This window comes from Mixophyes fleayi, chromosome 11 (assembly GCF_038048845.1).
Source record: "Mixophyes fleayi isolate aMixFle1 chromosome 11, aMixFle1.hap1, whole genome shotgun sequence".
Taxonomy (NCBI): domain Eukaryota; kingdom Metazoa; phylum Chordata; class Amphibia; order Anura; family Limnodynastidae; genus Mixophyes; species Mixophyes fleayi.
In genome coordinates this window covers 8878469-8905321 of record NC_134412.1, presented here as the reverse complement: position 1 = coordinate 8905321, position 26853 = coordinate 8878469, and the positions used below count along the sequence as shown (strand labels likewise).

Here is a 26853-nt window from a genome sequence, read left to right as displayed (position 1 = left end):
GATACATACAATAAACAGTATATTTATATATATTTATACATAAATTCAAGTTTCATTTTTTTATTTTTCTTAAATTTTCAGCACTCTGTACTTGTTGAATGTTAAAAACCTGAAAATGAACATTTTAATTTATGTTTCTGTTGAAGCACTTTATAAAAAAAAATAATCAACCATTGTTCGTATTTTTGTCTTCAATGGTCAATAAGATAACATACCTTTACCTCTCAGATGTCCCGATGCCATCAGGATAGTCCTGATTTTAGGGGACTATCCTGATCAGCCAGGAGCTTGTCCCGGCATGAGGGACAGCTGGGACGTATTTCCACTCTTCACGTTACGTACATGATGTGTGATCCAGTTAGTGGTGCTCTCTTTATATAAGGGAGGATGGGAGGGAGATGTAGGTGGTTGGAGGGAATTGTAAGCCACGCCCTCCATGATGCTGGCCACACCCACACACACAGCTGGCCACCCCTCCGATGGGACGGCACAATAGACCCTTTCTGATTTTCAGCCCCAGGCCCATGTGGCCCTTAATCTGGCCCTGCTTATATATAGTATATATATCTGCATATGTTACATGCACAACAATGTAAATGCCAAGAATAATTGTATACTAGACGCACGTCCAAATGCGCTGAAGACTGGAAAGACGTTGCCGCCTGCTGGTCAAAGATAATAATGTTATAGTTGTGTCTATCTTTTCTCTCCTCAAGATCACAGATCAGGCTTTGAAAACATAGGACTTCCAGATAGAGTCTATTGCCTAGGAATGTTGGCAGGGCATTCTGTGTATGACAGAATGAAATGTCAGTCATCCTCTTTCATACACTATGGATTCCAGATATCTCTGCAATTTCACTAATCAGGATGTTTAGTCAATAGAAATTTAACAATCAAAGAAAACCTACAAACAGCACCCCATAATAAGCAATTTATTGATTTTTTTTTCATTAACTTGCAGCTAAAGAGAACAGAGATGGAATAAGCGGGTTGATAGTCCATTCAGAGCTATATTAACTTTAAATCACATCTCTGAACTATTGCACATGTGAATTAAGTAGTTTTCTATGCTAACACATATATCGTTTAGGGCTTATTTAATAACATGGTTCAAAGAGCAATGATGTGCTGTAACCTACAGTAACCAGGTATCAGTTTATATCAGTGTAGTGCAAGCTGTGGCACAGTGGTTAGCATTGCTAGAGTCTTATCTGTGTGGAGTTTGCATATTCTACCTACGTGGGTTTCCTCCAACAGTCTAAAAACATACTGGTCAATTAACTGGCTCCCAGCATGTCCAAGATGGCTGCCTGACCTCCTGCAAAATGTGTTGAGTCCTATTGGGAGAAACGCGCTATATAAATAAAGAATTATTATATCAATCAAATTGGACATCTGAATGGTTGCTATGGGTTACAATACATGTATAATACTCGCACTGCTGTAGTAAATAAGCCCTATTGTCTATTTTGTTATGTTGAAAAAATAAGAAATCTGCAAGACAGGCATTTAGATATATGCCATAGGCATCCTGGAGAAGTTATAAATCTCAGAAGCAGATTTTTTCCGTGGGTTTGCACGTGAAGAATGACCCTGAGGGTTCACAGGTGGTATTATCAGGACAGCCCTCATCCACACAGGTCACTTTCTTATTGCATAGACACTTGGTGTTACAAGTGGGTTCTTTCCAAAACTCTTCACCTTCTTTGGCAAATTTTGCTGTGTGAAAAAGATGAAATTTGTATAAGACAAAGTATAAAAAGATCAATATTTGTGCAGGACAATTCCATTTGACCATGGACAAAACCTGGGTCTTATATTAGAAAGTCTCTGGGTGTATTGGGGGCACAACCTAGTTGGTTGTCCTATACCTCTGGCTATTCCACACTGGCACTTTCAGCTTTATTGTTTGACTATTTGCTCTGATTTATTATCAGTTGTATAACTGATAATAATTTATAGTTTTCTTAAATTATTTCATTTTAATAAAGTGCATATAAATAATTAATACTATTAGCAACAAAATATTTTTCAAGTTGCTCACCTTTGCTTTTTATATTTTATAGTGGCTCACTAAGTAATAAAAAGTTTGGGCTAATCTTTTGTATATAATTAGTGTAGGTGTAGCGATGGTGATGGAGAAACAACTGTGGGCTTGAAGACCCCATCTACGAAACCCACTAGTATTGGCCAGGTGCCAATTGGAACAAGTGTAAGGACCATTTTTGACTGTTAAAAAAACAAAAATGTTGGATAAAGCAGAAAGCTAAAACAAGTTAAAAATGACATTGACGTTCCTGTTTCTGAAACCTATAAAACCTATAAATGCTTAATTTATTCTGTCTTTAGCTACCTAAAACCTTAATATAGTAACAGGATAACCCCTTTCTGTCGTCTAGATAGAGATAACATTACATTTTTCAAAAGTAAAACTAAAATGGGAAATGTTCTTAAAATAAGAAAATAAACACAAACTTTACTTAAGAAGTGAAGAATTTATTAAAAGTTATATGTAAAATAGTAATTTCCATTGTCATCTGGAGTAGTTTGTTTTTCAACCGTTCTTTTTAAAATGCAACATTTAAAAAAAAAACATTTAAAAAAATAGTATGATCATTTTTTTTTTTGATCCTTTAACACAAGATATAACTGTGAGTACATTTGTCCTTCTAGAGAGGTGCTATTTCTTTCTAAATGTCAGTAAATATTATAAATGTTACGCGTACCTTGGAAAACGCAGCCTCCGGGAACCTCAAAGTGGTCGACTTTAAATACCCATCGCCCAGGGTAGTATACGTTGGAGGTAGACCTAATTTTCAACACCTCCATGGTTCTGGATCCAGGGATATTGAAGTAATGAGTGTCATCACCACTGTTAAATCCAGCCTGCCAACGTAATAACATCATATATATTATCTAGAATTCCTTTTAGTTAAGCCTGCTTACTTTTAATTACCTACAATTCGAATGTGTCCTTTATTAACTAGATGTTCACTGACCCCCGTGTTCTGGTTTTGGATCTGGATTAACTTCGTGTTTTGGTTTTGGTAAAACCACCCTTGTGTTTTTTGGTTTTGGATCCTGATTATTTTTTTTAAAATTCCTATTTTTTTGTTGTTGCTAGAATCACATATTTTTGCTTTTTTTTCCCCCTACATTTTTATTAACCTCAATATCAACTTCAAATCATTTGCAGTCAATTTTGACCACCTCACAGGTCACAATATTATTTTCATACACTTTCAAACAAAGACTGCAGATTTAAAAGACCAAGCCTGCCAGACCTATTATTTGTATTTCAGCAATGACAATTAGCAATGAAGCTCTCCTCTTTGTATGTTACATATTTAACACAGTACAATGTGACTGTAGATTTAGAAGACCAAGCCTGCCAGACCTATTATTTGTATTTCAGCAATGACAATTAGCAATGGAGCTCTCATCTTTGTATGTTACATATATAAAACAGTACAATGTGACTATAGATTGAGAAGACCAAGCCTGTCAGACCTATTATTTGTAATTCAGCAGTGACAATTAGCAATGGAGCTCTCCTCTTTGTATGTTACATATATAACACAGTACAATGTGACTGCAGATTTAGAAGACCAAGCCTGCCAGACCTATTATTTGTATTTCAGCAATGGCAATTAGCAATGGAGCAATGGAGCTCTCCTCTTTGTATGTTACCTATATAACACAGTATAATGTGACTGCAGATTCACACCAAGCCTGTCAGACCTATTACTTGTATTTCAGCAATGACAATTAGCAATGGAGCTCTCCTCTTTTTATGTTACCTATATAACACAGTACAATGTGACTGCAGATTTAGAAGACCAAGCCTGCCAGACCTATTATTTTTATTTCAGCAAGGACAATTAGCAGTGGAGCAATGGAGCTCTCCTGAATGTCACTGTAGACTTTGAATAACACTGCTACCCCCTCCACTTTCTTTTCTACCTATGACGCTGCCCAACTGCACTAGAGACTGCCAAGAACTGTACTACCCCTTCTGTGTCCCTCTGTGAAATAACGCTGGATCGCTGTGTAGGGCGGTGCTTATAGAATCCAAAGCTCGCAAGATCCGAGATCTGATGACATAACAATGACGTTTTGCCTCGTTTTCAATCCCGAGGGCACGAGAAGTGGGTACTCGGATCTGCTAAGTTCGGTTGTGTTCGGTTCTCGGGGAACCAAGCCTGAGCATCTCTATTATTATCATACAGAGCTTGGAGCCCTAATAAATCAGTATTAACGTTCGTTTAGGGTATAGGAGTCAGTATCAATAGTTATACAGTACAAGATACAGTATTAGTTCACATATATGATATAAAAGTCAGTATTACTATATATACCATACAAGACTCAGTATGAAAGTTTGTATACGGTAAGAGAGCCAGTTATATCGTTTATATGGTTCAAGATTCAGAATATAGTAACATGTATTGTATAACAGTCAGTATTATTGTATATATGGTATAAGATTCAGTATGAAAGTATGAATATAGTATGACAGCCAGGAATAATGTATATAGCAGGAGTAAGTAACCTGATAGATTTCCGCTGCTGTACGGGTCCGCAGCCGTCTAGCCTTCGGACATTACCCTTAAGCTCAGTAACAAGTTAAAACAATGCATTTAATAAAAGACAGAGACACCTATCTGTAGTAACGTATCAGTAGGTATTTGCCCCCAATTGTAAAGCGCTACGGAATATGTTGGGCGCTATATAAATAGATGATGATGATGATGATTTTACACAAGTACTATTGCATATATGGTACCAAACTTAGCATGAATGTATATATATATGGTATGTGAGCTGGTATTATTATGTATAAGGTACTTGAGCCTGTATTTTTGTACATACCTGGGCAGGGGTACCCCCCAAACCAGTGTGAGGATCTCCTCCGCTGGCCTTTCCAGTCGTCCACTGAATATCACCATAATTAAGGATGACAAAGTATTGGTACCCGTTGGAAGTAAGGACAGTCTGGAATGTGTTCACCTGACCACAAAAAAATAAATAAAATACTTTTTAGGATGCAATAAAAAATTCACAATTATTTCCCATCATTATATTATGTATAACTTGGGTTACAAACGCTAAACATTTTTCACTGATGATTGTATAGACTTTAACGGATAACCAGCAGTTTCTACTGACACATTACTACAGCGCCATCTAGTGGAGAAGAGGTGTCAGGGACTGTAAAATATTGTCACAAAATAATCTGTGTGCATCCTCTTTTCTTAAGATGTTACTGAAAATTTGACTTCAGTTTGAATGACTGGCTGCCAAGGAAGAAATACACGTTATGCTGAACTGTTAAACAAAAAAAGTAGCTTGTATCCCATGATATAGTCTTTTTGTCAGAAACCTTGGAAGGGTCATTGAGGAGGAGAGAAGCCCCCTCCTATGCCAAACTGTTTAACACTTGCACGTGAAGAGTGAGTCCCTTACACACTCAGAGCTTGAGGTCAAGCCACGGGAAAACCCCATGTTGTAAATATGACCACTGTCGCTAAGAGCTCATTTGATGGCGGAGCTCTTAGGGGCTAGTATTTTGTCGTGTACGAGGGTCTTTTATTTTGCCAAGGATCCATGGATTTATTACAGATGAAGATCCTGGATGTAGGTGAAAAATAAAGGTATTATTATTATGTTTTAATTGTATGGTGCCACAAAAGATCTCCATCACAGTACTTAGAGCGTGGACAAAACAGGAACAGCATGCAGGGCAATAAAACCCAATTCAGCTGAGAACAGGTACATAGGACAAAGAGGTATAAGTGAATTCTAGAAGGGAAGGTGGGGAGTTAATTAAAGCGAGCTGAACCTGAGCCTAGCAGTGTGGGTGGACTAATAGGATCAGTGTGTTGATGGAAATTTGAAGGTAGGGGAGGAGACCCAAGGGCATGAGCCAAGTGTAGAGGTAGAACACTGAGGCTGGGGAGCAGAAGGAAGAGGTAATAGGAAGAGGACACGAGGATTAGAGAGGCCCGCTCGTAGGGGCTTGCAATCTAAAGGGAATCTAAAATCTAATGACTGGCAGGAAAGTGGGGTTCAGAGTGACCGGAACAAGAGTGCTTAGAAAGAGGAGCGGAGGAAGAAAGAGGAGCGGAGGAAGAATGAGGGTGAGGTTATCTGTGATAATGAAAAAGTGAGAAAACCCAGAGGTGTATGGAAAGTCTTCAGAACTAATCAATCACATGTTGATGTGTAATTCTTTGTTCTCAACAATTACAAGAATTCTCCCTACACTGATGGGTAAAAAATCTGAGCCTTAGTTGCTGTGACATCATTGGCCGCACCCCTGTGTATGAATCTACCAATCACCACAGGGCATATCTGCAAAGCATGTCTGCAAAGTTGTCAGTCACTCTCTGTCTGTTTAGTTAGTGAAGCTCCTCCCTCCTAACATGATGCTTGATCTGTACAATTGCAAAGTCATCCTAACTTATATACTGCTGTTACGCCCTCGTTAGGTCTCATAAGCAAGAAACTAAGATTCTGCATTGGCCGACGTCTGAACCAAACCATACCCTGCACCTAGGACTTGTGGGTGGATATCTGCAATGGATCACTTTGCATTGTGTCCTGTGTGTTTCATACAGAGTGACTTAATGCTCCACTACTACATGTATTTAAAAATATAATTTGTTTTGTATATTATACCATCAAAATAAAACAAAAACATTTAAAAGATGTTTTAGTAGACTGCTCACAGCAACGACATATTAATAGTATAGGATAAAACTGACCTTTTTAGATGTTGACCCAAAATAGCCGACTTTGTCCCAGGTGGCTATGAATGCCCACTTTGCTATATAATGCTCATCTGGCAGGTGCTTGTCCATATCTCCAGTTATCTTCTGCAGTACATCAGGGTCGTTTGTCTCTCTATAGTATATGGACCCTCCTCGATTATTATCAACATCTGCCCAAAAAGGGGTGACAAATATCTCCCCATTTGTCAGAGGGAAAGCCGCCGGTGTATAATGTGACACTGCGTTATCGAATGAAATCAGCCCATTGTTGTTTACCTAGAGGGAAAGAGCGAGTAATACAAAATAATGTTAATGCAGAAGGCTACAAAACACATATTGCCAATTCAATACAACTCATTAATAAAGGGAATGGAAGGGTTGAATGGTAAAGACTAGTGGTTCGGGGCGCCGTAGTACCTTAAAAATCAGTGATTATTATGTGTAAATATATTCAATGTTAATACAAAGATTTGTCTAATTAACTTTGTGTACCAAGGGTCATAAAGGGGACATCTGTTCCGAATGGAAGAATGAAGGTAATGCCATTAGCATAGGAAAGGATTCTTTACTGTAAGGGTAGGTAAGCTATGGAAATCCTTACCACAAGAGGTGGTGATGGAAAATTCTCAGACAAAATTAAAATATGGGTCTAACAAGAATTGACATCTGTAACTATAGTTAGTAGAGGACATTACTGGGTGATTGATCCAGGGAATTTTTCAGATGACCATGTATGGATTACACATGAAAGTAATTAGACAACTGTCACATTGGGCGTTGTCCTTTGATTCAACACAAATATAGTTTATGAGAGGTTCAACTTGACATACTTGTGTCTTTTTTCAGTAATGATTAACTATGATCTGTTTTTTAACAGGATGAAAAACACTGAATGTAATTGGGTAAAGCTGGAGGTACTGGGTCCTGCTTACAAAGAGAGATTTGTAGTCTTTCCCAAAGAATTTAAAGGTGATAGAGAGGGGGAGTTCTCTGGATGCTCCGTCATCTTCCACCGGGTTCATTTCGTCACCATTAGCTAGTCCATATGGATAAAAAAGACCTTCTGGAAGGTGGAAAACATTAAACAAATCAGCGTAAGCATCAGGAGAAGAGTTATGTGTGAGTACATGTCATCTATGCAGTGATCACCGTTATTACCATTATCTATTATAGACCGATTGGGAGCAGAGTCGTGTTAGTAGTGCACATAATAATGAAGTTAGATATTGGGACAGCAGCAGTGATGTGATGAGGATTTTGCTGTGCTACATGGAAATACTGAGCTAATAATGCTGCTAACACTGCTGATACGTACATATGCGCACACACTCTTATACATTTAGAAAATAGAGGAAAGGATTCAGAGCAAAGGAAACTTGATAGTGTTTGTGTCATCTATGCTAAACTGTTTCTTATGTATAAATTTGTTACTGAGGATGTTATATCAATGAGAAAATACTGTCATAAACCGATGCTCTTACAGTAGTCCCTACCCCTTGGCCACAGCGACATGGTGCTTATAATATCATGGCTAATCGTTATAAACAGTTGGTGTACAGATATAACTGCCATGCATTTGTAGTACACTGATTATTTAAACACACATGTTAAACAAAAGGCAGAGAGAGATCAGGGTCAACTGTTTTGTCCTAGATTACTGTGTGTTACCTTGAACCAATGTCTCACTCTTCTGTTCTACAAGTTATACGATTATACCAGACTCTCAGCATCCCCTGGCCGAACTCTGCTATCTCCTCTTCATTTTCATCTCTGAAAATTGTGAATTGACCCCTACTGCGCCAACTAGTGTATTTAACCAATTTAAGTAGAACAGACCCCCAAGTGTAACAGACTGGCTATGACCCAGACCCTAAATTTCTGATTCCCTGTGGACCAGACACTTGGCGTTGAACTTGACCCCAATATACAATGGTCTTTGGACATTACTGTTTTCTACTTTTTTCACCCAAGTTGTCAGAGTATACCACATATAGGACTGTGATACCAATGTTGTTCTGTAGTGTTCTATCATAAGACCAAGGGCAGTTTAGCACTATCGATGGTCCTCACAGAACTCTACAATATGTCAGTGAGTCAGACTGCTAGATAGACCAATATTTATATATTATCTTAAATTATGCTGTGTGCAGTCTTTCCGGATATAAGTATCACTCTCTTTGTAAACATATATTGCTATCTGTCTGCAGTGTATACATATAAATCAGGATCTGTCGATATGTGTCTGGAAGGAAATTATACCTATTATATGTATGGTGGTAAGTACCACTACAAGGAAATCCGCTATGGTATATGTCTGAGCAATATATGGTGATATATACGGCTAACAGCCCCTCCCTCTGCTTCACATCACTCAATTTGAAACTGTTCTAAAGTGGGATATATAGTAAAAACATAAACCACACAACCCCCTCATATTAGCATTTTGCCTAATAATATAACGCAAGTTGTTTTACCTGTTTCAGCCGATCCCTGTTCAAATATTGAAATCAAAACTGTGAAAAAAAAAAAGAAGTTACATCAAAGTTTGTCGGTGGTTTTTAAATATTTACTTTTTCGGAGCCGTGAGGAACTGTAGAGTACTTACCAAGTAGAAGCAACGGTGTAACTCTCGAGACCACCTCCATGTCACCTCAGATCTCAGGGACACTAAGAGAGGAAATGATAAAATATTATCTGCTTATTCATTTTCAAATATCCGACCTCCTTCTTAACTAACAAAACAGTTAGTGGTCCTTCCTTGTTCCTGATATATTTATAATACGCACACCAAGCATCAACTTCTCGTATGTGCTCTAGTCTCTATTATCCATTATAACATCAAGAATTTTAAAAATGAGTGAAGCTGTGTCAGGGTATCTAATTAAACACTGAATTGGATGGTTGCCGCGGCCTATCATCATCATTTATTTATATAGCACCACTAATTCTGCAGCGCTGTACAGAGAACTCACATCAGTCCCTGCCCCAATGGAGCTTAGTCTAATTTCCATAACATACACACAGATTAGGGTCAATTTTTGATAGCAGCCAATTAACCTACTAGTATGTTTTTGGAGTGTTGGAGGAAACATGAGCACCAGGAGGAAACCCACGCAAACACAGGGAGAACATACAAACTCCACACAGATAAGGCCATGGTTAGGAATAGAACTCATGACCCCAGTGCTGAGAGGCAGATGTGCTAACCACTGAGCCACCGTGCTGTCCTATCAAATCTACTACCTTCAACACCCTCATGCAATTTTACTCATTTTTATATTTCTCCTGGCTCTGAAGCCTGGAAACTGTGTTTTCTTTTCAAGGTATATGACAATATCTGATCTGTACCAGTTCAAAGCTGATGTAAAATCCAAGTGTATTTGCAAAAAGGAATTGCTCTGCACCCTATTAGTGGTGTACAAGTTTTCCTAATGATGACATTAGAACTCACCAATTTTAAACAATGATATCAGAACTCGCTGCTTATACAAATATTACATATACATATATATATATATATATATATATATATATATACACACACATCTCTTGTGCATGTCGGCTGTTAATGTGTATAATGGAATCTGAGTCGCACCCTCTATACATACACAGGTTGGGACACACCACCACACCACATAAATACACACCATATAAAACAGGCAATGAGTATAATGTATTGGATTATATATTACCTGGGATACACTGTTTTATAATATGTAAGGATTTGTTGTTGAACATTAATATGTTATTGAGAAAATATAATACGTTAAAAGAAGATAAATATTGTGTGCAATCTTTCTTGATATAAGTATAAGTTAATTAAGAGAAGAAAAGGAATTGCATTTTTGGGTTAAAATGGAAACTACCTAAGAGTGCGGAATTTAGTGATATAGGATATATCAAGTTATTAAATGGTCGCATGTCTTTTCATATTGCCAATGAAAATGCAGTGATTTAGACATTGTCCTTTCCTTAGGTGTAAGTTATTATTTTGGCATGACCAGACCTAATATCATGTTTGATGTGTGTTTCTGTGTTTTTAACAGGCAATTTCAGGCAGAATTTCTATTTAAAGTATCAAGAGATATTCCAGCAATTTATGACATCCAGCATAATGATTAAACAGCAGGAATACTGGGAGTCTGTTTCATGTACCCAAGGGGTCATCCCCATCTAGGTAGTGAAAATCCACCCGTTCAAACGAGAGATTGGTTATTGGCTACTGATTCTTTTTGTTCAGACGTCAATAGGTGACATTTAAGTGGTTAGGAGAGCGGGGTCTAAATGTGGGAAGTCCCCTAATTGAAATGATGGTGTCGAAATCCTGCTCTTAGAGTCACCTCTTTCTATCAAGTACTTTCTTTTTATTAATTGTCTGTTGATCACTAACAGACAAAGATACATTTATTTATGCAAATTATACATATTTGCATTCTGGCACCTCTTTACGTCACTAGATAGCAATGTGATACTATTTTTCTCAGACAGGTATGACAATACCCGCTATAAACTCCATTTTGTTCCACTATTGTGGCACTTGCTGGAAACGACTGGTGTGATAAAGAAACCAATGCTATTTTCTGAAAATGCAAAGTCTTCTGGGAAAAATAGCAAAGTATGGTTTGTGCACAGACCAATTACTAATATTGAAGTCACAATGTGACGAGCCCCAAAGTGTTAAACGGGCTCAAAAAGTCGTGGGGAAAAATGCATTAGCAGCGAAGGAATTAAATATACTATGAGGATAAAAAGAACTTGAAGTTCAATCTTTGTCCCCCATAATAGTAAATGCTCACTGCATTGTTCAACAATGCGAAAGTGGGAAGAGGCCATCTTGGAAGTAGTTGGTTATGTAGTAGCTGACGCAAACCTGTCCACTATCATTACTATAGGTGCAGGGTTAGGAATAATTTGGAGCGTGAATGAGTATAGAGATAGTTAGAAATATAGAGAGGACAAAATGTGAGAGAAAAGGATACCCCGAAAAAACACTATAAAAAACTGCAAAAGGGATGACATTTGGGGCATTAGAAAACAAAAAAAAATGTCAGTATCATCATCATCATGTATTTATATAGCGCCACTAATTCTGCAGCGCTGTACAAAGAATATTTATCACTCCCATCAGTCCCTGCCACACTGGAGTTTACAGTCTAAATTCCCTAACATACACACAGACAGACAGACAGACAGTCTAGGGTCAATTTGATAGCAGACAATTAACCTACTAGTATGTTTTTGGAGTGAGGGAGGAAACCGGAGCACCCGGAGGCAACCCACGCAAACACGGTGAGAACATACAAACTCCTCACAGATAAGGACGGTTCACTCACAAATAAATACTCATGAACATTTATAGCTGGATAACTTCATGCAGACATGTAATATATGATGTTCAACTTTCTAATGTGCAGTTGTGTGTAGATGACAGCTTCACTTTAAAGGGTAACTCCCTCAATGTGTACTTTTTATTTTAGGGATTGAACGTGCAAAATGGACCCAAATGGAATAATTTGGGTCCATTATAATTGAATAATTGCAGCAGGATGTACCCCATAGTTTCTCGTACAGCAGCGTCTCCATCTCCACAATGGGGGTGTGCAGACTGTCTACGAGTGTCCCCCACCCCCCAATGCTGCATCACAAACTTATGCCGTTTTCCACGGTGTCATGCAAATAGCGTTTTGCACATTTAGGGCCTGAGTCATTAAGGAGAGTAAGGCAAAAATAAGGAGTAAATGTTCTCCGGGACAAACCATGTTATAATGCAAGGGGTGCAAATTAGTTTATTATGTTGTACACAAGTTAAATATTGGCTGTTTTTTCATGTAGCACACAAATACTTGACAGCTGTATTTTTCCACTGAAATTTAAAGTTGATCTAGGACATGCCCTACCCCAACTGTAAATCTGTCCTCACATTTTAAATTTACCTCCCCCTCCAATGCAACATGGTTTTGCCCAGGTGCAAAGTTGCTCCTTTTTTAAGCTTTGCTCTACTTAATGACTCTTAGGGCTAGATTTACTAAGCTGCGGGTTTGAAAAAGTGGGGATGTTGCCTATAGCAACCAATCAGATTCTAGCTGTCATTTTGTAGAAAGTACTAAATAAATGAAAGCTAGAATCTGATTGGTTGCTATAGGGAACATCCCCACTTTTACAAACCCGCAGCTTAGTAAATCTAGCCCTTAATCCTTAAAAAAAAATTCAAGAAATTGTTTTTTTCCTTTAAAGAGTTACCCAATTACACAGGGACAAATAATTACTTTCTGGGCTTGTAATCATAGGAGAATTAGTTTAAAAAATGACCAATCTTTGCAATGAAATATTAGGGGTGTAGATTCTCACCTGTGTGCGGTCTGATTCTCTGAAGCCTGCGGACACTCAGACTGAGCACTATCTTATACAGTTGAATGACGGGGCGGAGCCGGTATTGCTTAAACAAACCTTAGGACCTATTGCAGTTTTATACTATTATTAATTACTAGGAAAACCCCTTGTGCACATATCACTCACAACAAGGTTTAAGTATGTATATAGCATTACAATGCTGGAGATTTTTGGCCACTTTTTCCTCACTGAATCGCCCTTTTGAAACAATATTTCATATAATTTTTTCAATTACGTTTGCGCTAATTATTGTTTGCACTGTTTACGCCTGCAAACTCTTCCTAATAGCAGTTACAGTCTTATGTTGTGCAGATTGTCCCTGGAAATGTCACTATTTTGCAATATTAACCAAATGAACATGATGCATTCTCTAATTCTGTATATAAGATGCAATCCCCGGGCCTGAATCATTAAGGATCTTAACTTAAGAAACTTCTTATTTCAGTCTCCTGGACAAAACCATGTTACAATGCAAAGGGTGCAAATTAGTATTCTGTTTTGCACATAAGTTAAATACTGACTGTTTTTTCATGTAGCACACAAATATCAACTTTACAAATAAGCTATCAAGTATTTGTGTGCTACATGAAAATACAGTCAGTATTTAACTTATGTGCAAAACAGAAAACTAATTTGCACCCCTTGCATTGTAACATGGTTTTGTCCAGGAGACTGAAATAAGAAGTTTCTTAAGTTAAGATCCTTAATGAATCAGGCCCCCCACAGTGTACTCCTATTTTATTTGCTTTCAAAGTGGATATTTGCTAGGGGAAATATTTATAATGCAGCAAAATGATATGACGGCCGTGTTCAGTGCGGAGTTCATGATAGGGATTTATGTAAATTGTACTGTACTGTGTGTGACGTGTTTACACATTTAAGAAGCTGGATATTTTCTTTTTCCGGAGAGTGATAACAAATTTCCCCATAATTGTGCCCTCTTCACCCCTCTCTCGTTGTTATAATCTTGCTCTACAAGTTGAATTTAAGTTTTCTGTATTGCACAAGACCCCACCGCCATGGTCACCCCCCGCAAAGCTGCTAGACTATGCCCCATGTACCTACCGGAGGAGACAAATATTGAGAGGTATGATAGTATTTTATATGACATATTGTTACATTATTCCAAAATTTTCTAGAAAAGTGATGTAAGCAATTTACTGATAGTTGACAGCACTGATGGGAATTGACCAAAACTGCGGCCAATGAACAGAACAGGGCTGTCCAGACAAATGTTGATAGCTGGGCAATAAATCCTTGAGAGATGACTTTAAAAACTGTTATATCTCAATCTTTAATTAATAGAATTAAGGTGAGAACAATATTTGTTTATGGTTTAGGTTGGGTGAAGCAAAAACAGGTGGGTGATAGCGAAGCCCCATTTATCATAACTATATTCATAATAGAGATGAGCGGGCTCGGATATCTGAAATCCGAGCCCACCCGAACGTTGCCGATCCGAGCCGGATCCGAGACAGATCCGGGTATTCCCGCCAATTGCAAAACTGAAACCGAGGCTCTGAGTCATAATCCCGCTGTCGGATCTCGCGATACTCGGATCCTATAAATTCTCTGCTAGTCGCCGCCATCTTCACTCGGGCATTGATCAGGGTAGAGGGAGGTTGTGTTAGGTGGTCCTCTGTCCTGCTATATCTCGTGCTGTGCTGTGCTGTGCTGGGGAAATAACAATGCCCTTAGAAGGACACAGCACAGCACAGCACAGCACAAATATGTTTAAAAAAGTTATAAAAAAATTCTAATTATAAAAAAAAGAAATTAAAAAAAAATATCCAAAAACAATCCTGCAGTATAAGTCCATTGGTACTGCAATATTACAAAGTTCACTGATTCTGCAGAATAGACTGGGAATTAGTGGAAATGATTGTTATTGAATGTTATTGAGGTTAATAATAGCGTAGGAGTAAAAATAAACCCAAAAACTTGATTTTAACACTTTTTATGTTTTTTTCACAATAAATCCGAATCCAAAACCTTAAATCCGAATCCAAAACCATAAATCCGAACCAAAAACTTTCGTCAGGTGTTTTGCGAAACAAATCCAAACCCAAAACCTCAAGCAAATCCGAATCCAAAACACAAAACACGAGACACCAAAAGTGGCCGGTGCACATCCCTAATTCATAATGTAAGTTCTTGCAATAATAGCCATGGGTCCCTTAAGATTTCAGGTCCCCCGACAATTGACCTTCCCTGTGGGCAGCCCTCACCACATGTAATGCACGCAGTTTGGAATAGCTAGGCCAATGTTCTGCTGGGAAACATTGGGTCCTGGCATTCATGTGGATGTTACTTTGACATGTACCACCTACATAAATATTGCTGCAGACCAAGTACACCCCTTCATGGCAACAGTATTCCCTGATGGCAGTGGCCTCTTTCAGCAGGATAATGCACCCCGCCACACTGCAAACATTGTTCAGGAATGGTTTGAGAAACATGACAAAGGTGTTGACTTGGCCTCCAAATTCCCGAGAATCTCTGGGATGTGCTGGAAATACAAGTCCAAGCCATGGACGTCCCACCTCACATCTTACAGGACTTAAAGGATCTATTGTAACGTCTTAGTGCCAGATACCACAGGACACCTTCGTAGGTCTTGTGGAGTCCATGCCTCGATGAACCAAAGCTGTTTTGGCGGCACGAGGGGGAACCTACACAATATTAGACAGGTGGCTTTAATGATGTGGCTGATCGGTGTATATCTTGAAGGGATAACTTTCAAAAACTACAAGGATATGATTCATAGATTATACTTTTTCAGTATTAGCTATAAGTGATAAGTGTATTTGATTATGTAGATAAACTTGACTGGGTCAATATTCAAGCAGATTGCACGCAGTAAGATCTCGAGTATTTATGTACATTGGAAACAGTCTCCATAACCTGTCGGTTTTATCACCCTGTTAAAGGGTGTGTGTGCCATATCTCCTCTGATAGCACCAAGGGTCTAATAGTGAGGCATACATGCTAATGGCCATTTAATAAACCTATTTATAACTCATATCATTAATAAACTAATACAATTCCTTTCACAGGAATCAGATTCAGATTCACAGGAACCATGATACTTATATCACGTCAAGGAATGTTGTCCACAAGATGTATAACTTCATTTAGGATATTTTGTATTTGGATATTCACATTAAAACAATCTTACACATACTATAAAACAGTTTAGCACAGATGTTAATACAATACACTATATTCATTGCCTGTTGTATAGCTATGTGTAAGTATTTGATGTGGATGTGCATGTATGTGTGTGTATGTATGTACTGTATGTGGATGTGCATGTATGTGTGTGTATGTACTGTATGTGGATGTGCATGTATGTGTGTGTATGTACTGTATGTGGATGTGCATGTATGTGTGTGTATGTACTGTATGTGGATGTGCATGTATGTGTGTGTATGTACTGTATGTGGATGTGCATGTATGTGTGTGTATGTACTGTATGTGGATGTGCATGTATGTGTGTGTATGTACTGTATGTGTATGTATGTGTGTGTATATGTATGTGTGTGTATTCTATATTTCTCATCACCACTGCTAATTATTGGAACTATAGCAGGAATTAGGGTAAAAACTGGATAGTCATAGATTTTCATTGGTACATGTTTACCGGAGGATGGTCCCGACTATGACGCTATATACTACAAACCTGCTCGTTGCTTAATTGCAGACTAAACAAAGCTAAGGTAATAGCACAGGGAACTTAGTCTGATAGAGTTCATGTTAAATGTATCAGTTTATGTGTGTACCATTGCGATTTAAGTACAAGATTTTAAGGGAAATTTATACGTAAATTTGAGATTTTGACCAGTAAAACAACATGGAAAAAAAAACAGGTTGTAACCAGTAAATCTTTATTTTGAAAGTGGAAACACTGAAAGCCTTACGTAGGGTTGGATGCTATTTACGTCTAAAAAGTAGGGATGAGCGGGCTCGGATATCTGAAATCCGAGCCCACCCGAACCTTGCCGATCCGAGCCGGATCCGAGACAGATCCGGGTATTCCCGCCGATTGCAAAACTGAAAGCGAGGCTCCGAGTCATAATCCCGTTGTCGGATCTCGCGATACTCGGATTCTATAAATTCCTCGCTGGCCGCCGCCATCTTCACTCAGGCATTGATCAGGGTAGAGGGAGGTTGTGTTAGGTGGTCCTCTGTCCTGGTAGATCTCGTGCTGTGCTGTGCTGTGCTCAGTCCAGTGGGGCTGTGTCCTGTGCTCTGTCCTTCTGAGTTCAGTGGTGCTGCTGGGTCCTGTGCTGTGTCCTGTTCAGTCCAGTGGTGCTGTGTCCTGTGCTCTGTCCTTCTAAGGGCATTGTAATTTCCCCATTATTCCCAAGTTATAAAAAATGTAAAAAAAAGTTATAAAAAAAAATAATTATAAAAAAAAGAAATTAAAAAATTATCCAAAAACAATCCTGCAGTATAAGTCCAGTGGTACTGCAATATTACAAAGTTCACTGATTCTGCAGTATAAGTCCAGTGGTACTCTCCTGTGCCGCATATAATTTTTAAAGGCTTTACCGAGTGTGTGTGGCTTAGGGGTACGCTCTCTTGTGCTACATATAATGGAAAACAAAAATTTGGAGGATAAAGCTGCGAGGAAAAAGCTCAGTTTTCCTAAAAGACCCGCTGGCGGGGATGCTGATAACATCTGGTCCGGACTGAAGGACCTGCCAATCATTGCAGACATGTCTACTGTTGCTGCATTGGATGCTGTCACAATAGAAAAAATGGTGGAGGATTATTTTGCTGACACCATCCAAATAGACATGTCAGACAGTCCATATTGTTACTGGCAGGAAAAAAAGGCAGTTTGGAATAGGGATGTGCACCGGCGACTTTTGAGGTCTCGTGTTTTGGATCCGGATTTTCATTATTTTTGGGGTTCGGATTTGTCTCGCAAAACACTTGACGAAAGGTCTCGGTTCGGATTTAAGGTTTTGGATTCGGATTTTTTTTTGGAAAAAACATAAAAAGTTTAAAAATCAAGTTTTTGGGCGTATTTTCACTCCTATGCTATTAGTAACCTCAATAACATTCAATAACAAGCATTTCCACTAATTTACAGTGTATTCTGAACACCTCACAATATAGTTATTAGTCCAAAACGTTGCAACGAGGTATCTTTCTGGACTGCGTAGAGGAGTGGGTCACCACAATATATATTAAAAACCCTGAACTTGTATGATTCGCACCAATAAATGTACCTGGACTGCGTAGAGGAGTGGGTCACCACAATATATATTAAAAACCCTGAACTTTTATGATTCGCACCAATAAATGTATCTGGACTGCGTAGAGGAGTGGGTCACCACAATATATATAATAAGAAAACCATCAACTTGTATGATTCGCACCAATAAATGTACCTGGACTGCGTAGAGGAGTGGGTCACCACAATATATATTAAAAACCCTGAACTTTTATGATTCGCACCAATAAATGTATCTGGACTGCGTAGAGGAGTGGGCACTGGGCACCACAATAAAATATATAAAAAACCTTCAACAGGTCTGCATTACACTGCACATACGGCTGCTCCTCCATCCTCTCCATCATATACATGTTGGAGTTTTAGCGTGTGACCACCTCTTGTTTTTGATAATGTCAGTGCATTTTGAATATTTTTCAATTTGCCCCACACCACTGAATGTACTTTATCTATGATACGCATCTATCTATCTTGACTGCGTAGTGTGGTGGCCCCGGTACACAATTTGGTACCGAGGCCACAATATAATTAAAAAACCCTCCACGGGTCAGAATTCCACCAAAAAAGGGTATGGACTGCGTAGTGTGGTGGCCCCGGTACACAATTTGGTACCGAGGCCACAATATAATTAAAAAATTGGGCATCAACTGTCACCGTTGTTTAATATCTGATACACCTAAATATGGACTGCACAGTGGAGTGGCCCCGGTAGTAAATTTGGTGCCAGGGCCACAATACCTCCTCCAACTTCCAAGTGTAGTGTTTATAAAGACAGACAGCGTCGAAGTGTTATTAGTTGACTTTCTTAACCCTAAAATTGTCCCTGTTGCAAATATTCGTGCAATGGACAGTTACTTTTTTATTGAAAGACTCAAGCTTTCAAGTGTAGTGTTTATAAAATATAAACAACAATACAGTAGTTTTAGAGCACGTCAATACCTCTAGTTTTAAATTATGACAGGGCATTTTACTTTTGGTTTAATTTCTTGAATTTGTTTAAATTTGGTTTTACTTTTTGAACATGGCAAACGACTGTTAATTGGTCATATAATGCAAAAAAAAAAGTTCCAAGATGGAATTGTCCTTGGGCCCTCACACCCACCCTTATGTTGTTGAAATAGGACATGCACACTTTAACAAACCAATCATTTCAGCGACAGGGCCTACCAAACAACTTTGGCTGAAATGATTGGTTTGTTTGGGCCCCCACACCAAAAAAGCTATTCATCTCTCCCTGTACAGACTAAACAGGCTCTACTGAGGCAAGATGTCGTCCTCATCCTCAACCTCTGATTCCTCTCCCCCTACAGTGTGTACTTCCTCCTCATCACACATTATCAATTCGTCCCCGCTGGACTCCACAACCACAGGTCCCTCTGTAGTATCTGGAGGGCAGTGCTGTACTTCATTGAGGAATTGATTATTCATTTTTATAAACATCATTTTTTCAACGTTATGAGGAAGCAACCTCCTTCGCCGCTCACTGACCAGGTTCCCCGCTGCACTAAAAACTCTTTCCGAGTACACACTGGAGGGGGGACAACTCAGGTAAAATAGAGCCAGTTTGTACAGGGGCTTCCAAACTGCCTTTTTTTCCTGCCAGTAACAATATGGACTGTCTGACATGTCTACTTGGATGGTGTCAGCAAAGTATTCATCCACAATTTTTTCTATTGTGACAGCATCCAATGCAGCGAGAGTAGACATGTCTGCAATGGTTGGCAGGTCCTTCAGTCCGGACCAGATGTTAGCAGCATCCCCGCCAGTGCCTCTTTTGGGAAAACTGAGCTTTTTCCTCGCAGCCATAGATGTGGAAGAAAATGAGGGTGGAGCTGTTGGCATGTCACGGTCCTCTTCAGAGGACAATCTCCTGACCAGCAGGTCTTTGCACCGCTGTAGACTTGTGTCCGCCGGAAACAGAGACACAACATACGCTTTAAACCGAGGATCGAGCACGGTGGCCAGAATGTATTCCTCTGATTTTAAAAGAGTGACCACCCTCGGATCCTGGCAAAGCGTACGAAGGGCTACATCCACAAGAGCTACATGCTTGGTGTAATCGCAATGGCTTACCAGCTCCTCCCTCACTTTCTCCAGCTGCTTCTGCAACAGCCTGATCAGGGGAATGACCTGACTCAAGCTGGCAGTGTCGGAACTGACTTCTCGTGTGGCAAGTTCAAATGGCTGCAGAACCTTGCACAACACGGAAATCAGTCTCCACTGCGCTTGACTGAGGCGCATCCCCACTCCTTTGCCTATGTCGTAGGTGGCTGTGTAGGCCTGAATGGCCTTTTGCTGCTCCTCCATCCTCTGCAGCATATAGAGGGTGGAGTTCCAGCGCGTCACAACCTCTTGTTTGAGGTGATGGCAGGGCAGGTTCATGCTTTTTTGATGTGCCTCTAGTCTGCGGTAGGCACTGGCTGAATGCCGAAAGTGTCCAGCAATTTTGCGCGCCACCGCAAGCATCTCCTGCACACCCCTGTCACTCTTGAGGTAATGCTGCACCACCAAATTAATGGTGTGGGCAAAACATGGGACGTGCTGGAAATTGCCCATATTTAATGCCCGCACAATGTTACTGGCATTGTCTGACACCACAAATCCCCATGAGAGTCTAAGTGGGGTAAGCCACTGGGAGATAATTTCCCTCATTTTCTCTAATATGTTGTCAGCGTTGTGCCTCTTATTAAAGCCTGTAATACACAATGTTGCCTGCCTTTGCACGAGCAGCCATTTTGTAGTTGCTGCTACTGATGCAGCTGTTGCTGTTGCTGCGGAAGGGGATGCATCTACCCAGTGGGCTGTCACAGTCATATAGTCCTTTGTTTGCCCAGAACCACTTGTCCACATGTCCGTGGTTAAGTGGACAGTGGGTACAACCGCATTTTTTAGAGCACTGAGGACACTTGATCGTACTTCTCTGTACATTTTTGGTATCGCCTGCCTAGTGAAGTGGAATCTCGACGGGATTTGGTACCGGGGACACAATACCTCCATCAACCCTCTAAATCCCACTCCACTGATGGCGGACACCGGGCGCACGTCTAACACCAACATTGCAGTTACAGCCGCAGTTATACGCTTTGCAATAGGGTGACTACTATCGTATTTTGTGGTCATGGCAAACGACTGTTGGACGGTCAATTGTTTTGTGAAAGACTTAGCGGTCTTACGACTTCCCCTCTGGGAAGATGACCGACTAACAGCAGCAACAGCAGCAGTGGCAGTAGTAGGCGTACCGCTGCAGGATTCCCGTATTGAGGAGGACTCAGTCTGGCTGCTGACTTGGGCTGCAGGACTGAATCTGATGGAGATTGTGGAGGAAGTTGACGAGGAGGGTGTTGCTGGTGTGTATCCAACTGGACCACGGGATTTAGGTGTCCCTGTACCGATGAGGGTCCTAGCCCCAGTTTCTGAACTAACCACTGAACTATGAAGGTTATTCAGGTGACGTATAAGGGAGGATGTTCCTAGGTGGGCAAGATCCTTACCCCTGCTTATTTGAGCTTTACATAAGCTACATATGGCCATACATTGGTTGTCTGGATTTGGATAAAAATAACTCCAGACCGAAGAGGTGCATTTTTTGGTCTTCTGACCAGGCATGACGATGGGCTTTTTCATCCCATGGACATCAGCTGTTTCCCCCCCTGGTGCCTCATTTACAATAACCACATCACCATCCTCATCATTAAGTTCCTCCACAGCGCCAGCTACATCATCAATAGCCTCCTCCCGAGCCACCTCTTCCCGTACAGTGATGGGAAGGTCAGGCTTGACAACCACCAACATCCTTGGACTCACCTTGTGGATTTGTGATAATTTCTCTTTAGAAGGCAGAGTTGTTTGCTGTTTTGTTGCTGACAGCATAACTCTCTTCAATTTTTTGTAGGGGGGGGAGGAGGAGGAGGGCTAAGATCCGTGGGTGAAGCTGAACCACTAGTCATGAACACGGGCCAGGGCCTAAGCCGTTCCTTGCCACTCCGTGTCGTAAATGGCATATTGGCAACTTTACGTTTCTCCTCAGATGATTTTAAATTTCTCTTTTTGCTACTTTTTCTTAACTTGGGCTTTTTGGATTTTACATGCCCGGTACTACGAGATTGGGCATCGGGCTTGGAAGACGACGTTGATGGCATTTCATCGTCTATGTTATGACTAGTGGCAGCAGCTTCAGCATTAGGAGGAAGTGGGTCTTGATCTTTCCCTACTTTATCCTCCAAATTTTTGGTCTCCATTATATGTAGCACAAGATACTGCAGAATGTGTGAACTTGGTAATATTGCAGTACCAATGGACTTATACTGCTGGATTGGTTTTGCAAATTTGGTTATAATTATATATTTTTTTTTTACTTTTTTTTTATTTTTTAAAAACTTGGGAATAATGGGGAAATAACTATGCCCTTAGAAGCACAGAGCACAGGACACAGCACCACTTGACTGAACAGGACACGGCACAGGACCCAGCAGCACTACGGAACTCAGCAGGACAGAGCACAGGACACAGCACCACTGGACTGATACTGCAGAATGTGTGAACTTTGTAATATTGCAGTACCAATGGACTTATACTGCTGAATGTGTGAACTTGGTAATATTGCAGTACCAATGGGCTTATACTGCAGGATTGGTTGTGCAAATTTTGTGGTAATTAAAAAAAATTAAATTAGTTTTTGGTATTTTTTTAATTAACTTTTTTTTATTTTTTTAAACACAGGGGAATATTGGGGAAATAACTATGCCCTTAGAAGCACAGAGCACAGGACACAGCACCACTGGACTGAACAGGACACAGCACAGGACCCAGCAGCACCACTGACCTCAGAAGGACAGAGCACAGCACACAGCACCACTGGACTGATACTGCAGAACACAGCACAGCACAGCACAGCACAGAACTAAACAGCACAGCACAGAACTAAACAGCACAGCACGAGATCTACCAGGACAGAGGACCACCTAACACACCCTCCCTCTACCCTGATCAATGCCCGAGTGAAGATGGCGGCGACTAGCGGGGAATTTATAGGATCCGAGTATCGTGAGATCCGACAACGGGATTATGAGTCAGAGCCTCAGTTTCAGATTTGAATTTGGCGCCAATACCCGGATCTGTCTCGGATCCGACTCGGATCGGCAACGTTCGGGTGGGCTCGGATTTCAGAAATCCGAGTGCGCTCATCTCTAGTTTGGAAGCCCCTGTACAAACTGGCTATATTTTACCTGAGTTGTCCCCCCTCCAGTGTGTACTCGGAAAGAGTTTTTAGTGTTGCGGGGAACCTGGTCAGTGAGCGGCGAAGGAGGCTGCTTCCTCAGAACGTTGAAAAAATGATGTTCATAAAAATGAATGATCAATTCTTCAATCAAGTACAGCACTGCCCTCCAGATAGTACAGAGGGACCTGTGGTTGTGGAGTCCAGCGGGGACGAATTGATAATGTGTGAGGAGGAAAAAGTACACACTGTAGGGGGAGAGGAATCAGAGGTTGAGGATGAGGACGACATTTTGCCTCAGTAGAGCTTGTTTTGGACTAAAAACAATATTGTGAGGTGTTCAGAATAGACTGGGAATTAGTGGAAATGATTGCTAATGAATATTATTGAGGTTAATAATAGCGTAGGAGTGAAAATAAACCCCAAAAACTTGATTTTAACACTTTTTATGTTTTTTTCAAAATAAATCCGAATCCAAAACCTTAAATCCGAACCAAAACCTTTCGTCAGGTGTTTTGCGAAACAAATCCGAACACAAAACCTCAAGCAAATCCGAATCCAAAACACAAAACACGAGACACCAAAAGTGGCCGGTGCACATCCCTACTAAAAAGTAGGGATGTTCACTGACCCCTGTGTTTTGGTTTTGGTTGTGGATCTGTATTAACTTTGTGTTTTGGTTTTGGCAAAACTGCCCTCACGTGTTTGGTTTTGGATCTGTATTTTTTCTTTAAAAAAATTGCAAAAAATGCTACAATAACATAATTTGGCTCTTTTTGTGTTCCTACATTATTATTAACCTCAATAACATTAATTTCCATTCATTTTCAATCAATTTTTGTCAAGAGACAAGAACACTGCTACCCCTCCTGTTTCTGTGTGAGCAATGGCACTGAGCAATGTCACTGGAGACTGGAGAGTGACAAGAACACTGCTACCCCTGTCTCTGTGTGAGCAATGGCACTGAGCAATGTCACTGGAGACTGGAGAGTGACAAGAACACTGCTACCCCTGTCTCTGTGTGAGCAATGGCACTGAGCAATGTCACTGGAGACTGGAGAGTGACAAGAACACTGCTACCCCTGGATCTGTGTGAGCAATGGCACTGAGCAATGTCACTGGAGACTGGAGAGTGACAAGAACACTGCTACCCCTGTCTCTGTGTGAGCAATGGCACTGAGCAATGTCACTGGAGACTGGAGAGTGACAAGAACACTGCTACCCCTGGATCTGTGTGAGCAATGGCACTGAGCAATGTCACTGGAGACTGGAGAGTGACAAGAACACTGCTACCCCTGTCTCTGTGTGAGCAATGGGGCTGAATGTCCTGGGGGGGAGGTACTTATGGAATCTAAAACATGCGAGATCCGACAACGCAACAATGATGTTTAACCTCGTTCAGATACGAGGAAGCAGGAAAGTACCGAGCAGGGGGGTTCGGTTTTCGGAAAACTGAGCCTGAGCATCTCTGCTAAAAAGCAGGTGTAAATTGCATCCAAAAAGCAAAAAGACACATTCAAAATAATATTCTGAGGTGGGTGCATCTCAGCTGATCCTCCTCCTTATTATTACTTTGTATTTTACACCAGGGGTAGAGCTCCCGCAACAGATATATTTCCTGACCTACATCAGCCACTTTTACTTGAACGTGCCCTGACTACTTGGCCAGTCGGGCACGTTGCACGCTCCTTGCCTCCCCCCGATCTGCCACTATAAGCCTAAGGCTTTATATATGCAAGATGCGTCTGACTTCCACACAGATGCAAGTAAGGCTGAGTAGACACTACAGATAATTTCTCCCAATGCGATATCGTTAACGATTTTACCTATGACTGAAAAAAAAAAGTCCCGATCAGCAGCCGATTCACGTGTACACACTAAACACATTTTACAAGATTTACCTTCAGATCTGTGCTCTTCATCTGTCATAACCAAGATGGTGACTCTGCACACTCCATAGAGATCTACGGTCACTGTCGGTCCTGAGTGCTTACACACTGCAGGATTGGAACGACATTGTTCCATCACTGAACGAGATTTTTAGCCCGGTTTAAAAATCAATTGAAACAATACGATCCGCTTTGGTACAATAATCCTTCATCGTTGGAGCTCACACACTAATGTGATATCGGGCCAAACGCTCTTTTATCGCATGATTGGCCTGATAATCAGGTGAAAAACCTGTAGGGTGTCCCCAGCTTTAGTCTACACTTCCCGAGTGAGAGATAAGTGGGATAAAGGAACTTGTTTATTTATTCCGGAGCTGTTCCGAATCTGGAAAATATATTTTTACATCTATGCAAACTGGTCGCTTACTTGTTGCTTGTTACCACTCCTACGGAAAGTTACTAAACAGCTATTGCTTTTGTGATTGACACCAACAAAGTGACTTCTTGTGCTAAAACAAACTACGTAGGAGTATAAACATAACAGCTATTCAGTCCTTGCGTTATCAGCTTTGTATGCTGCTCCCACAGGCTCCGATCTGACACAAACTGCCGGACATTGAAGACATCTGCTAATTGTGTGCAGCTTGTAAGACATTGTATAAACATTTACACAGAGATTGTCAGGAGATTGTGTGGTGTGCGGAGATCTATATTATTATAATAATTTCTAGGGATCTCAGGCTGATTAGTAAAATCCTCTGCTGAATTCAATCCTGGAAAGAAGAACTTAAGCTGGGTACACACTACACTGTTTTCGTCCAATAATCGGCTCAAACAGCCGACAGACGACCGCTCGTTCAAAAGTCGGGTCAGTGTGTGCAGTGACACGATGGTCGAAAGTCTGCCCAAATGGACGATTGTCGCCTCCTTTGGTTGGTCGTACCGTTTAATATTTTCGTTTCAATCTCGTTTCCGCTGTGTAGTGTGTATAAACTTCCGACCGATCCACAACAGTGAGTATGAAATTACAGTCATTGCTCACGACAACATGGCTGTAAAAAGTTGCTAACGGGACGTCCGCTCTTCCCTTTATCGTCCTAAACAAGGCTAGTGTGTATGCAGTCCATGGACCGAGCGATCGGACCATCGATCGCATGTAAAATCGCTCGACATAAAAAGTTGGTCGCAATTTCTGTAGTGTGTACCCAGCTTTAGCAAGAGACTGGAGAGTGGTTCTTGTGAGTTCTGATCTCTATGCAGCTCCCTAAAGTGTATTTATATCATAGAAGATTATTTTCTTTTGTTCAGCTGAGATCAAGGTACATTGGTTTTACTGTG

At 40.5% G+C, this 26853-nt stretch overlaps 1 protein-coding gene across 1 annotated transcript; it reads right to left on the bottom strand.

The window, feature by feature from the left end:
• Positions 1-929: 929 nt before the first annotated feature.
• LOC142106886 (alpha-tectorin-like) lies at positions 930-25889 on the bottom strand. Its single transcript, XM_075189935.1, has 8 exons — positions 25528-25889; positions 9382-9443; positions 9251-9289; positions 7709-7839; positions 6771-7052; positions 4876-5013; positions 2730-2889; positions 930-1722 (listed from the first exon to the last, which is right to left on the bottom strand). Exons 2-8 carry the CDS (start codon positions 9419-9421, stop codon positions 1553-1555), a joined length of 960 nt encoding a protein of 319 aa, XP_075046036.1. The 5' UTR covers positions 9422-9443; positions 25528-25889; the 3' UTR covers positions 930-1552.
• Positions 25890-26853: the final 964 nt, after the last annotated feature.